Source organism: Phascolarctos cinereus, unplaced genomic scaffold (assembly GCF_003287225.1).
Source record: "Phascolarctos cinereus isolate Bilbo 61053 unplaced genomic scaffold, phaCin_HiC Scaffold_3;HRSCAF=262, whole genome shotgun sequence".
NCBI lineage: Eukaryota > Metazoa > Chordata > Mammalia > Diprotodontia > Phascolarctidae > Phascolarctos > Phascolarctos cinereus.
Genome location: NW_027555736.1, coordinates 209,021,600 through 209,036,870, shown reverse-complemented (window position 1 = coordinate 209,036,870; position 15,271 = coordinate 209,021,600). Strand labels below are relative to the sequence as shown.

The window sequence follows — 15,271 nt, the reverse complement described above, 5'->3', positions numbered from 1 at the left end:
CAGGGCTAGTGCTCTATCCACTTTGCCATCTAGCTGCCCCTCTTGTGCCCCCCCAATGCTCATGATAGGTAAAAGAAGGCCTCTTAAAGTTCTAAATCTATGATCCTGACTCTCTGATCTCATTTAGCTTTTACCCACAGCTTGATTACCCTTGTTCCCTGCCTTTGGAGTATAACCCACCAAATGAAGTCTTCTTAGGAAATGGATGCTGGGAAATGTTTAACAACTGATTCTTGGGCGGGGAATGGGGAGGAAGGCGGAAATATGCTTGGCATGCTTTTCAGTTTAATCTCCATTATTAACATTTTTTCACTTTAAGTTTAGACAATCACAAAATAAGTCAAGCCTTGATTTGTAGTGTTTGTAGATATCTGAGGTATAAATATTCACACTGAAAATTTAACAATCAGCTGCAACAGACCACTGCCTAGAACTGGGCCCAAATGATACAGCATCAAGTGAAGTCCACCCATTCCTTACTTGTCAGTCACTCAAATGCTTTTTGAAGGCTTCCACTGTGCTAGGCACTGAAGTACAAGACAAGTGGCTGCAAACACAAATAAATTAAATTCAGCAATTATTGATTAGGTACCTGAAATGTGTAAAACGCTGTGGCTGGTCTTGGGGACACAAAACAGAAAGAAAGTCCTTGCCCCCAAGGACCTCATGATTTCTTTGGGGGATTAAAAATTGACACACCTGAAACAGAGAACAATAAATGATACTTTAATTCAGCTCTAAATGGTGTGATATCAAACTAATAAATTTAATAATAGCACAGAAAAGTGGCATCAAGAAGGGAGAGATTAGAGAAATGACGTCATGAAGAATCTAAAAGAGGAGCCGTGCCTTGAGTTGGTAGAAAGGGTCCCAAAGCAGGGGCCTCCAGACTTGGGGAACGCCTTTGAACAGCAGGAAAAGGCAGGATTTTGCATGTTTTTCTGAGAGAGGCAGATTTTCATAGGACTTCCTTTTTCCTCCTCATCTTCCTCTCTCTTCCCACTGCTGGTACTCTACAACATTGGATTATATATTTCTTAAATCATTTTCAGTCAATTTCAGCTCCTTCCCATTGCTCTGATTCTAGCTACAGAAGAGCCAATCTTTCCGTGTGTCTCATCAAATCTCAAGTGTAACGGGCTTCTCAGGAAGTGAAGATAGCAGATGCCATAGGTCACTAACAAGAGAAAACATAACCTGTCAGCTTCTCCTATTGAGAAGTTATCTTTGCAACATCTAACCTATTCCATGTAGGTATGGTATATGACACTCTGAAATCAAACGCTCAATCTAAATTCTATTTTCTAAAAGAAAATGCCTCTAACTTATTCCAAACCTAAATAGCAAAACAAGCTTTAACTATGGAAAACTTGACCTTCTCTGAATAGATTAGGGATGGCTATCAGTATGCAGCAAACATAGCTGTTCCTTCCAAATCTTTTCAGGTGCTCCAGGAAGAATTTCAACTCTTAGATTGAATAGATTGGGGGTGGGGTGGGGGAAGAGAAAGAGTGAGGGTAAAGTTCACAGAAAACTCCTGATTTTCAGTTGCATCACCATTTTACTGAATTCTATAGTAGAGTGTATCTTGCTATCTTACTTTTTTTTAACTGTAGAGAATTAGCTTTTTAAATTCTCATGTGAATATAAAGCTTGAGGCAGGGAATAGGCTATTTTCTTGATTGGAAGTTGAGTGCATACAAAATTTGTACAGGGTAAGCATGGTGGAAGGCAGTTATTGTCCCTAATAAGTACGTGGTTTTATTGGTATACACATATACAAAACCCTGGGCAATATTTAATACTAGTATTTATGGTTTACTACCTGCAGGGATAAGTGAAGTTACAGAATGGATTGACTCAAAAATATGCTTGCTAGTATATGTAAATATCTGCATAAATTGCTTAAAATAACAAGTTGCCGAATCATACTGAACTAAAGAAATTCTGTTTGGACTGTTGGAACCCCAGCCCCTGAGTTTGCTGTGTATGAATTGAAAAATTGTTCCTTTTTAACAACTCAAACATAAGCCACCAATTATCTAAGGGAGGGACTTGCTGTCTTCTCTCTTAAATTCATTGTTTTTAGGTACCTCTAGTCAGGATGTTAATTATTTTTGGCTTTGTTTTATTTTGTTTTTGAATGCTGTTTGCTGGTTAATTTCCTTTGTTTTCTTAACTGGGCAAAATGTGTGTGGGACACTTCCATTAATGATAGAAGTCCTGCTCAGAGTCATTATGACTTTAACGGAAGAGAAACAGCATTCTTTAGATAGTACTGGGCACTCTCTCTAGCCCCTGGTGCCATTCAGTTTCCATCTAGCCACTCCAAAGTGCTTACTGTTTTCAGCCTACAAATCCATACACAAAATTAAAATCAATTGTACTTTGCAACAGACTGACATGGTATGATACTTATCTGTGTAAAGGACTGCATGTCTAGCTGAATGGAGTTTGCCTTTCAATTATGCTCTGTCCCTGTAGTAGTAGTGGCTACTAACATCCTTTATTTTCCTACCCTTTCCTTGTTTTCATTTTTGTTTTTCTCCCAAACTGTCATCCTCTTGTTTTTCTACTTTTCATTGTTCTGATCCCAACTCAGCCAATTCACATACCCTTTTATTGCCTTTATTTTTATTTCTTTACTTTTAAGAGATTCTAAATTATTGCAAATATTGTTTGTAAATGTCAGTTAAAATAAGTGTGCTTCAATGAGTCAATAAATATTGTTGAATGAAGAAAGAATGAATGAGTTGAGGTGAGTACAAACCAAAATGAATGTAAGTGAAAAACAGAAGCTATTGGGTCAGCCAAGTGGTGCAGTGGATAGAGCATTGGCCCTGAAGTCAGGAGGACCTGAGTTCAAATCTGGCCTCAGACCAAACACTTGACATTTACTGTGTGACCCTAGGCAAATAACTTAACCCCAATTGCCAAAAACAAAAAAAACCCAGAAGCTATTGTACAGCTAACATTTATATATAGTCTTGCAGGTTTCCTTTTTTCCCCCCAACAATCGTGTGAGGTAAGTGGTATAAATATTATATTTGTTAGTATGTTTATATTTATTATAGTTTATATTTATTAATATAATGTACATTCTATCATGAGGACTGTGGAGCCATCCAGGCATGACAATATATGTCTATTATCACTGCTACTTGGTCTGTAGTTTTCTTCCTTTGTTTTTGTTCTCCTTGGTTTGGGTATCAAAGCCAGACTTGTGTCACAAAAAGAATTTGGTAGGACTCCTTCTTTACTGATTTTTTAAAAAATAGTTTATATAGTATTGGGATTAATTGTTCCTTAAATATTTGGTAGAATTCACTTGTGAATTTTTCTGGTCTTGGGAATTTTTTCTTAGGAAGTTCATTAATGTCTTGTTAAAAATTACTTTTCTAAGATGGGTTTATTTAAGTATTCTATTTCCTTTTCTGTTAATCTGAGAAGTTTATATTTTTATAGATATTCATCTGTTTCACTTAGATTGTCAGTTTTCCTGGCATATAATTGGGCAAAATAATGCCTAATAATATTACTTTAATTTCATCTTCATTGGTGATGTGTTCACCTTTTTCATTTTTGATACTAGTAGTTTAGTTGTCTTTTTTTTAAAATCAAATTAACCAATGGTTTATCCATTTTATTATTTTTTTCATAAACCAACTCCTAGTTTTATTTATTAGTTCATTTTTTTAAACTTTTAATGTATTAATCTATCTTTTGATTTTCAGGATATCCATGTTGGTGTTTTATTGGAGGTTTTTATTTTATTCTTTTTATAGTATTTTTTTTTAGTTATATATTCAATTCATTGATCTGTTCTTTCTCTCTGTTATTGATGTATGCATTTAGAGATATAAAATTTCCCCTAAGTATTGCTTTGGCTGCATCTCACAAATTTTGGAATGTTGTCACATTGTTGTTATTCTCTTTAATGAAATTATTAACTATTTCTATGATTTATTCTTCGACTCATTCATTTTTTAGGATTATTAAGTTTCCAATTAATTTTAATCTATTTTTCCATGGCCCTTTATTAAATGTAATTTTGATTGCATCATGATCTGAAAAAAATGCATTTATTATTTCTGCCTTTCTGCATTTGTTTGTGAGGTTTTGATTTTTGTGATGGTGCCATACACAGCTGAGAAAAAGATATATTCCTTTCTATTGCCATTCAGTTTTCTCCAGAGGTCTGTCATATATATATTTTCTAAGATTTTATTCATCTCTTTGACTTCTTCCTTATTTATTTCATGGTTAGATTTATCTAGCTTTGAGAGGGGAAAGTTGAGGTCCCCCCCACTAGTATAGTTTTACTATTTTCTCCTGTAATTCATGTAACTTTTTCTTTAATAATTTAGGTGCTATGACATTTGCTGCATATATATTTATTATTAATTTTACTTCATTGTCTGTAGTTCCTTTTAGCAAGATGTAGTCTTTCTGCTTATCCCCTTCAATTAGGTTTATTTTCACTTTTGCTTTCTCTGAAATCATGATTGGTACCCTTGCCTTTTTTACTTCAGCTGAAACATAATAGATTCTGCTCTAGTCCCTTATTTTAACTCCGTATGTTTCACATATAACTCTGTGTTTCTTTGTTTCTTATAAATAAAATATTGTTAGATTCTGTTTTTTTAATCCATTCTGCTGTTTCCATTTTATGAGTGAATTCATCCCATTCACATTCAAAGTTATGATTACTGAGTGTCCATTTTCCTCTATCTTATTTTCTTCTGTTTATCCTTGTTTCTCATTTTGCTTCTGTCTACTGCCTTCTATTATCTGTCCTACTTTTTTTTAAATCACACATTCCTTTTTCTCTTATCTCCTTCCTCTCCTACTTCCCTGTTCAGTAAGATAGATTTCTATTACCAATTGAGAATGCATATAGTCATTTCCCCTTTTTGAAACAATTTAGATGTGAATAAGGTTTAAGGGCTGCCCCCCCCATTTCTTTCTTTATTGTAAAAGCTGTTTCTTGAATACCTCTTTTATGTGAGATAATTTTTCCCATTTTCCCTCTCCCTTCCCTTTTGCCCCGATCATCCCTTTTTCTCACCTTCTTTTTCTTTGTTACATCATCTCAACATAATCAACTCACTCTTATACAGTCTTGGTATGTAGAATCCTTCTAACTGTCCTAATAATGATAAAGTTCTTAGAAGATAGATTGAGAACCCCTGAAGCTGCTGCTGCTTCTGTTGCTACCACCTAGTCCCACCACTGGTGTTTCATCCAACCAGGCTCCTCCTCTCTTGTGTCATAGATCCCTCTTTCTGACTTCTTAAGTTGTCTTGGACTGAAAGAATGTCTCATACTATTATTTTATTGGCTTTGCCACTCCAGAATTTGATTTGAGGAATTATTTTAAAGTTATTTGGAGAGGAATATTGGGATAACTTGGCTGAATACTTCCCTACTCTGCAGAGTAGAGAAGATCTACTCTGGAAGATCAGAATGTTTTTAAATTCATAAAATAAATGCAAAGGATTACAAAGGAAAGCAATCATATTGAAATATTAGATAAAAATCTTTTTGAAAAGTTCACAGATGTCAGGTTAAGAATTTCTGTCTATCCTGAGATGCCTCATGAAGTAGAAAATACCATGCAGACACAGCAAAATTGTATTTTATAATTTCATTGTCTTCATATATACTCTTTTAAAATATTTAGGGGGCAGGTAGGTGGTACAGTGGATAGAGCACTGGCCCTGAAGTCAGGAGGTCCTGAGTTCAAATCTAGCCTCAGACCAAATATTTGACATTTACTAGCTGTGTGATCCTGGGCAAGTTACCTAACCCCAATTGCCTAAAAAAAATAGAATATTTAGCTTATTGAACCTATAGACTAATCTTTAAAATGATAATAAAATGTCTCTGGGCTATTAGAAATATTGCAAATCCTTAAGGTTATTGAACTATTAGTTCCTGCCCTCATTAGATTTGGATAAACACTGTGTTGATTCCCATTTCAACACTTTTCCTCCTCTACTTTTTCTTATAAAGTATAATATATTCTATTTCTCCTTTAGTCATGAAAATGAAGTGGAAGGATATGGAGAATGAGACAGAAATTACAGAGAGGAAAATTGCAGCTAAAAGAAAGAAAAAAAAACCTCCCTAACCATTGGCACTATCTAAAGGTTGGAATAGGCTTCCCTGGGTAATGATGATTTCCTTATCTCTACCAATCTTCAAGTAGAGGATGTAGGAGGAATCCTTGTAGAGGACTAGGACTTGATGGCCTCTTGGGTCCCTTTTGACTCTGAGATTCTGTGATTCTATTACATGGCCAGGTGGCATGATTGAGGGCTGATTTTGGAGCCAGCAAGTCAAAAGTTCAAATTCTGCCTCAGACATTTACTATCTGTGTAACCCTGGACAAATCATTTAACTAACTCTATCTGCCTCAGTTTCCTCAACTATAAAATGGGAGTAATAACAGAACCTTTCTCATAGAATTGTTGTGAAGATCAAAGGAGATAATATTTATAAAGCTCTTTGCAAAACCCTGAAGTATTACATAAATATTAGCTGTGGTTCTTTTTCATAGAAAAAGAAACTGAGAGTCTGGAAGAAATTGTTTTAAAAATATAGTAATTCTGAACCAAATGGAGTTTATTTATGACAGACTCTCTTGGAATCTTGTAAATGACAACCTTATTGTCTGGTTTCTTACCATCTCTTGTTCCAATTGCTAGTAAATGAGCTAATTCGTGTTGTTCCCCTCCCCCAATTTGTCCAGTGCCTTGCCTTGCAGTTTACATGAGTACTTTCTTATACTGTTATTTGATCTTTTGACAGATGAAGGAACCGAAGGATGACGAAGTTAAGTGACTTGTCTGAGCTCCTATGGGGACTGACCCAGCTCCTTTGATTCTTCTACCACACCATGATGCATCCTAGGTCAATGGATTGCACTTATTATTATAAATGATCTCCCGTATAGAGGTATATAGACTATGAATGACTTTTGGAAATGGTACTTTGAGTAATTTGAAGTAACGGTTTCATATCTATAGTACTATAATTTTTCTGATTGGTCTCATTATAGGGGTCACTTAAAACTGACCTTTATTTTTCTACCTTTTTCTTATAATGTTTCTTTATACTGCCTGTCTCCCTTTGCTTTCTTTGCATTTTTCCCTGACTGGTTTGGATCCGTAAAGTTAGTGGGTTCAATTTGCTTTTAGAATAATTGGCTTAATTTTTACTCGAGGAAAATTTGCAATTGATTTCTTGTTCAGGAAACTGAAATAATTCAGGTCTTATTTACTAGTACTGACAACTTTGTTCAATTGATCTTATTATCTTTATATTTCTCCCAATGATAGGAAATTACACGTATGAGATGGTTAATAAATGCTTGTTGAATGAATGTTAATGACTAGCCATTTAAGGCTCCAGAAGAGCAACCAGAAAGGCAGAAAGAAAATAATAGCAGGGCACATGATGGACAGATAGAAGATTTACCTGAGAAAAGCTTCCATATATTTTGTCATTCTTAAGTGGCTCCTATGTTTTAACCTCCTCATCTATCCTTCCCCAGTATGAGATTGGAATCTTTGCTATTTTGACAATGTTGTTTAATTCTAATGTCTTCCTTCTGTTATTTCCCATTTATCGTGTATATAGCTTGCTTTGCATATATTTGTTTGCATGTTGTCTCCCCCATTAGATTGTAAACTCCTTGAGGGCAGGGTCTGTCTTTGGTCTCTTTTTGTATCCTCAGCATCTAGTACAGTGCCTGGCATGTAGTAGGGTTTAATAAATGTTGATTGGTCAATTTTTTTTATAATAATACAGCATAAACAAACAAACAAATAAATGAAGTATAACAGACTATTGAGAGGTTGTTTGTATGAAGCGGGAAAGTTCACCAGCTGACCCACTTCAGGAATCTTACAACCTTTCCTGTGGCCCTCACCCTTGGAATGTGGATATTGTCTTTCTTCTATAGCCATTCCTTTTCTCCCCACACCTAGTATGTCCTGTTTTTAAATCATTGCAATTGATTGCCCCCCTTCCTTCCAAACAACCCCATCCCCCACCTATTCCCACTCTCCTGCCCCAGAGAAGGATTTGTCTAAGCTTGTGTGGAAGAGAGCAATGGGGAAAAAGGCTTTGTAACCACAATAGCAGCCCATGCCCTATTTGACAGGCACTATTATATTAAGTTCAAGTTTTGGCCTAGGGAAAAAGGACCAGATCCATACTTGTCTCACTTTGGGAAGTTATGTTTTATTAAATAGGAACTCATATATTCATATAAAATATGAAATCATATTCTCTATCATATAGCTTCAGGGCCCCCAGCCAGTATGACCCCTTGACAATTCTGAGGGGTGGTAGGAAAGAGCTCTATCTGTTCAGTGTCCCTTTTTCTCCCTTTCTCTCTGCTCCTGTATCTTGCAACTCCCTAGATTCACAGTAGCAGAAGCAGCTATGATTGATCATACCTTTATCTAAGCCACTATTCAAAACTAATTAAACAGAAATATAAATGCAACTTTAAAGAACAGAATAAGCTTTGGAATGGGAACTCACTCCCTGAGAGGGAGAAGAGTAGATGAGAAGGTGAGAGGAGGAAGCATTAATGTTATTGTTCTCAGAAAATTTAAATAGCTACAGTCAATCCATTAACAAGCATTTATTAAGTACTGACTATGTCACAGACTCTGTGCTAAGCATTGGAGATGCAAAGAAAAGCAAAATCAGAGGCCCTGTTCTTACAGACCTCACCTTTTCATGGGGAGATAGCATGTATAAAATTGTACATACAAGACATACACATATGTGTAAATGAAAGATAATCTCAGAGGGGAACCACTTGGGGTGGGTGGGAGGGGAAGATTTGAAGAGGATGGAATTTGAGCTGAATCCTGAAATAAGCCAAGGAAACCAGACATTTGAGGCAAGGAGGGTTATCAGTGTAGAGAACAGAATGCAAGTGAGGGAAGTTTTGGAGGTTAATGGACAAGACTTGGTGAGTGTTTGAACAAAGGGGTATGGGAAAGTAAGAAGCTGAGAATGACTCTGAGATTGCAAACCTTGACAGATGCAGTGAAGTTTGGAAAAAAGGTAGGCTTGAGGGTGAAGACAATGAGTTGAGTTTTGGACATACTGAATTTAAGATGGCTGTGGGACATCCTGGACAAAATGTCCAGTATGCAGTTAGTGATATGAGACTTGAGCTCAGAACAGTATTCTGAGAATCATCTGCATAGACCTGATTATTGAACCCAGGGAACCTGATGAAGTCACTGAGACTTAGAGATAAGAGAAGAAAGCTTAGGAGAGGGCCTTGGGACATGCCCACAGGAGGGGTATGGATAATATCCTAGCAAAGGAGACCAAGAAGGAACAGCCAGACAGGCAGCAGGACCAGGAGAGAGTAATGTCACAGAAACTCAGAGAAGGGAGGGCGGTCAACAATGTGAAATGCTTCAGAGAGTCAAGAAAGACGAGGACTGCATGAGATAAAAGGTTGAACCAGATGTGACATTGTAGGTTCTTTCCAACTCTGAGATCCTATGATTTGAATATCTTGTCGTAGGATAGTGATACAGTCTGGTACCCACTATTTTATCTTCTCAAAGTATCCACATACTCTAGTGTAAAATAGTTAAACCTAGCAAATGTCACTGTTAATTAGTGTTTTCCCCAAATTTCCCTTTGAGGTAGAATAGAAGTCATGTTGGACTTTGAGTCAGAAGACCTGGGTTTGGTCCCACATCTACTACCACTTATTTTAACTTTGTGACCATTGGCAAAATATTTAATCTCTGAGCTTCAGTTTCCTTATTTGCAGTGTGGTCATAATATTTGCAAGCTACTAGACATCGCAAGGGGTTTTATATAGATGCAGCTTGGTACTAGGTCTAAAGGTTCAAAGGTTTACATCTCTGATACTTATTACCTTGGGCAAGTCATTTGACCTCCCTCAGCCTTAGTTTACATTTCTGCAAATGAGGGGGGTTAGACCAGGTAGCCTCTGAGATTCCCTTCTAGCTCTACATTGATGATGCTTTGCAAGTTTTCATGGTTGTCATTGGAGGTTGGGGTAGGGGGAGATTGGAAGGAACTTAAAAAATCATCTACTACTACTGGTACTACTACTACTACTACTACTACTACTACTACTACTACTACTACTAATAATTTTTGATGGTTGTTTAGTCATTTCAGTCATGTCCAATTCTTCCTGAGGGCTTCTCAGAGCCTGAGTGGAGGACAGGAAAGGATTGTGAAAGACTAGAGTTGAAAGGCAAATAGAAAGAGGTGTGAATGCTTATCATCTGCTGCAGAAAGACTTTTTGGGAGGTGTAGACAACAGTGGGAGGCACACTACCAGTCTAGGTTGGTCCCTGTCCTGCAAGTTATAGTCTGAGAGAGAGAGAGAGAAAGGGGGGGGAGGGAGGGAGGGGGGGAGGGAGGGAGAGAGAGAGAGAGAGAGAGAGAGAGAGAGAGAGAGAGAGAGAGAGAGAGAGAGAGAGAGAGAGAGAGAGAGAGAGAGAGAGAGAGAGAGAGAGAGAGAGAGAGGGAGGGAGAGAGGGAGAGAGGGAGAAAGAGAGAGAGAGAGAGGGAGAGAGAGAGAGAGAGAGAGAGAGAGAGAGAGAGAGAGAGAGAGAGAGAGAGAGAGAGAGAGGGAGAGAGGGAGAGAGAGAGAGAGAGAGAGAGAGAGAGAGAGAGACAGAGACAGAGAGACAGAGAGAGAGAGAGAGAAAGTTGCCTATAATAAGTGACGTTCAGGCTTAAATAGGCAGTATGTATAAGAAGGGACACTTGAACCCAGACTTCCACATGTAGCCCTCTAGGTCCTCAAATACATCCCTTTGACTTAATAAGGCCACACTTGAAGACTTAGCCCCACGCAGCCTCGAGGCCGCAGCTTCCCTACCCCTGTGTGTAGTAGATAAACAACTGGCCTTGAAGCTAGGTTCCCCACTCCTGTACTACATCATATTACCTGCTATTAGACTATAAGCTCCCTGAGGACAGAGACTATATTGCTTTTCATTTTTGTATCCTTGGAACTAGCACCTAGTAGGTGCTCAATAATTACTGAATTGACTCTGGTCACATAATTCCTTAGTCTCATGGTTCCAAAGAACTGGGACCACAACCTCAGGTCTCATGTCTCCTTGTCTAGCATTCTTTCCAGTGCTGACGATTTCTTGCTTTTCGTATTTAGCTAATAGCTAATGACAGAAAACCAGAGCAATAGCAGCTGTGGGTCTGGTCCTTCAATCCTCCTTGGGACTGGGGTGTTGGAACTTGAGAATCTTAAGGGACCTTAGAGATAGATGTCATACTGAAGCCTAGGGAGGTGATGTACGGAGGAAGAATCTTCCCAAGGTCGTCTTTATTGATTAAATTGCCTAAGTCAACCTTTCTAAGGTTATTCTTCCCATAGAAGAGGAATCTTCCTAAGGTCATCCTTCTTGACTAAATAATTTATCATAGTGCCTGGTATATAATAGGTACTTAATAAATGCTTATCGATTGACCATCTCCTTGTTTTTAGGTGTATAGTATTAGTGAGAAAACTCTTAACATATAATTCAGTTGGAGATTGGTCTAAATAATAATAATAGCTGACAGTTATATTGTGCTTTACTTTATTTGCAAAATACTTGACACATATTTACTCCTTGCAAAAACCATTTAAAATTCAGTGATTTTACGACTTTCACCAAATTAAGAATTGGTCATCATATGGATACTGTATGAGTTGTCTTTTTGGGATAACCACTGTTGAAGACCAAGACAGAAAAGAGTTGGCAACACCTAAAATCATAGATGTGGAGCTGAACAAGAAGTTAGAGAGGCCATCAGGTTCCCCCCCACCCCCCCCACCCCCCACCTCCCACCTCATTGTTCAGGTGAGGATACTCAGACACAGAGATGTTAAGTGATTTGCTTGGCAGTCACGCAGCTAGCTAGCGAGGGCCTGAGCCAGTATTTGAATGCAGTCTTCCTTGACAGCAAGCCCAGTACTCCATCCACTGTACCAGCTAGTTGCCACTTGTAGCTGTGAGTCAATTTTAGGAGTTAATTTTTTTCCCCTTCATGGTCTTAGAATTGAATTACTGAAAAGGACCTTCAACTATCTAGATGAAGACACTGAGGCCCAGAAAATAGGGGAAATTAAGTTGTTTAAATATAACAAATGCTTAATAAATAATGTTTGTTGGCTGACACAGCTAGGCATGGACAGATCTGGGATTAGAACTCGGGTCTCCTGACTCTGAAATCCAGGCTTGTTTCTACTTGTCCTTCTCCTATTCAACCCATGTTTGGGTTCCTCATTCGCCAGAGTTCTGAGAATAGGTTATGTGGAGAGAGAGAAAACAGCTTGTTTTATGAACATGATACAAAGCGACTCAGGGCAGGGGAGGCCCTGTTCTCCTGCTTATTGTCCCCAGTTCACTGCCGGTATTTTCCACTGGCAGGGATGGAAAATCCACATCCTCTTCTCTCTCTCTTCCCCATCTGCCCCCACATACAACTTGCAGGTATGTATTTTTACATTCCCATTCTCCTGCTCATCATTTCTGTCTGACTCCCTTAGGCTACATGACATCAGTGCTTGCTCCCTGCAGATACATTTCCCGGGCCCTCCCTCCTTTCTGTAGGGCCTCTCCTTTGTGCATCCCTATTTTGGCCTTGTGCAGCAGCTGACATTTCCCCCGGATGGATTGGCCTCTTGTTAAGCCAAAATCTACGGCTGGGGCTTCTGAAGCACCACATATTTTCTGCTGGCTTGAGTCCTAAGTGCAGTGACCATATTATTATTTGTGCCCACGGCCCTTTATACAATAACGTTTTACAAAACACAAAAGACAAGGTCTCCTGCCCTACGGACTGAACAGTCTATAGATATACACAAGATGACAGAGAGTGATGAACTCTCCCTTCTTTTTGCTATATACTCTATCTTCCATTGGGCTAGATGGAGCGTTCCTCTTTACCCTCCTCCACACCACCCCCCTTCCTTTTTGTTTCATTTAATACCTGCCGCCAAACTGCCCTATTCCTGAGATAGACCAGGAGCTGGCATATGCCAGGTTCCTTCTAAAAACACCCCTGTAATTCACTCGTTTGATAATGCTGCTCACTTAAAACACCCCCTGCTTACTATATTTTTGTTTGGCTTTTCATCTGAGCTTGTATCATTTGTTTCTGTGGATCGAAAGCTTGTCAGCTCATGGGACCCTGGCATGTATCAATTAGGAAGATGTTCCAGAAATAAGAGGCAGCTGGATGGAAAGCATGAGTTAGGAATTGGGCAGAGAATCAAAGTGAATAAGTGACCAGAGGAGCTTAAAGCAGAACAGCCCAGGGTGTTCAGATTTGTAGACCCTGAACTCTGTGGGCCTCGTTTCCTTTACTTCTAATTCACAAACACATAGCTTCCCCTTTTAGATAGGCCGGTCTCCTCACCATCCCAGAAACATACCATGCCCATTTTCGTCTCTGTGCCGTTCCTCCATTTTTTCCCCCTCCACTCCATACTATAGTGGGAAAAAAAAAAACCAAACCCCAGCAACACAGAACCAGCAGACAGGAGATCTGAATTCTATTCTTTGCCACTAAGAGCTATAGATAGATCTTGGTTATATTATTTATTAGTATATATTATTATTACAATTATTATACATTATTATATATAATTATTATATGTGATATAATATATATAATTTAAACTTTCTGAGCCTCAGTTTCCTCATCTGTAAAATGGAGCTATTACCAAATCTGCAGGTGGCACAAATATGGGAGAGATAGTTCTGAATGACAGAATCAGATAAAAATGATATTGAAAGCATAAACTATTGGGCTATTATCTAATGAGGTAAAATTCAAAAAGGATGGGTAATTTATATATTTATTATATTTATATTATGATATATTATATTTATTTATAGCATTTTTTTAAGGCTTTAAGATTTGCCAAGTGCTTTACATATGTTAACTCATTGGAAGTATGAAGCCTTACACTCGGGCTAAAGAAATCAACCTCAGAAGTATAAGATGAGGAAGGAATGGCTGAATCAGAATTGGTCTGAAGAAGATTTGGGGGTTCAGTGAATTGTAAACTCAATGATTCAAAGCTGTGATATGGCAGCCAGAAGAGCCAATTTAATATTAGTGTAGCAAGGTTGTACAGTGGATAGAGTGCTGGGCCTGGAGTCAGGAGGACCTGAGTTCAAATCCAGTCTCAAACACTCACTAGCTGTGTGACCTTGAGTAAGTCGCATAAGCTGTCTTTGCCTCAGTTTCCTCAACTGTAAAATGAAGGTAATAGTAGCATCTACTTGCCAGGGTTGTTGTGAGGATCAAAGGAGATAATATTTGTAAAGTGCTTAGCACAGTGCCTGGCATATAGTAGGTGCTTAATAAATACTTGCTTCCTTCTCTGCATTGAGAGGCACAGCATCCAGGACTAGGGAGGTGATAGTCCCTTGGTATTCTGTTCTGGTGAGACCACACCTACAGTATTGCATTCAGTTCTGGGCACTAAATTTTAGGAACACATTGGTAGGCTATTGAATTTAGAGGAGAGTAATCAAAATGGTGAAGGGCCTTGAGCATACGGGGTAAAGAGTCAATTGAAGGAAACAGAGATTTTTAACTGGAGGAGAACATCCTTGGGGGATATGATTGTTCAGTCGTTCAGTCATGTCCAAATTATTGTGACCCTATATGAGGTTTTATTGGCAAAGATGCTGGAATGGTTTGCCATTTCCTTTGCCAATGGACTAAGGCAAACAGAGGTTAAGTGACTTGCCCAGGGTTACACAGCTGAGGTTGGATTTGAACTCAGGTCCTCCTGACTCCAGGCCCAGTAGTCCATCCACTGAGCCATTTAGCTGCCTGGGTGATGTAATAGTTGCCTTCAAATATTGGAAAGCTTGTTTCTTGGGAGAAGGAATTAGACTCGTCATGGTTGACCACAGAGAACTAGCAGCAAAAAAAAAAAAAAGGAAGTGGTAAAGTAGAATATTTAGACTTAATATAAGGAGAAACTTCCTAACAATTAGGACAAACCAAAATTAGAACAGGCCCTTTTGGGAGGACTCCACCTCACTGGGATTGCTTAAGTAGAGGCCAAGATGATTATTGCTCAGCTGTGTTGTAGAGTGAACTGATATTTTGGTTTCAGTTTAACTAGATGTCCCTTCTAGATCTGAGATACTGCAATTCCATCTTGCCTAACTAACTCAGAGCATTGTTAAGAATATCAAATGAATTCATGGAA

At 38.3% G+C, this 15,271-nt stretch overlaps 1 protein-coding gene across 1 annotated transcript in view; it reads right to left on the bottom strand.

The window, feature by feature from the left end:
* Window positions 1-575: 575 nt before the first annotated feature.
* The window catches only part of EFCAB11 (EF-hand calcium binding domain 11), a 214,321-nt gene continuing 199,625 nt past the window's right edge, over window positions 576-15,271 (bottom strand). Inside the window, exon 6 of the mRNA XM_021000320.2 lies at window positions 576-699. Within this exon, the coding sequence (XP_020855979.1) occupies window positions 684-699 (16 nt within the window). The 3' untranslated portion in view covers window positions 576-683. The remainder of the gene's footprint in view (window positions 700-15,271) is intronic.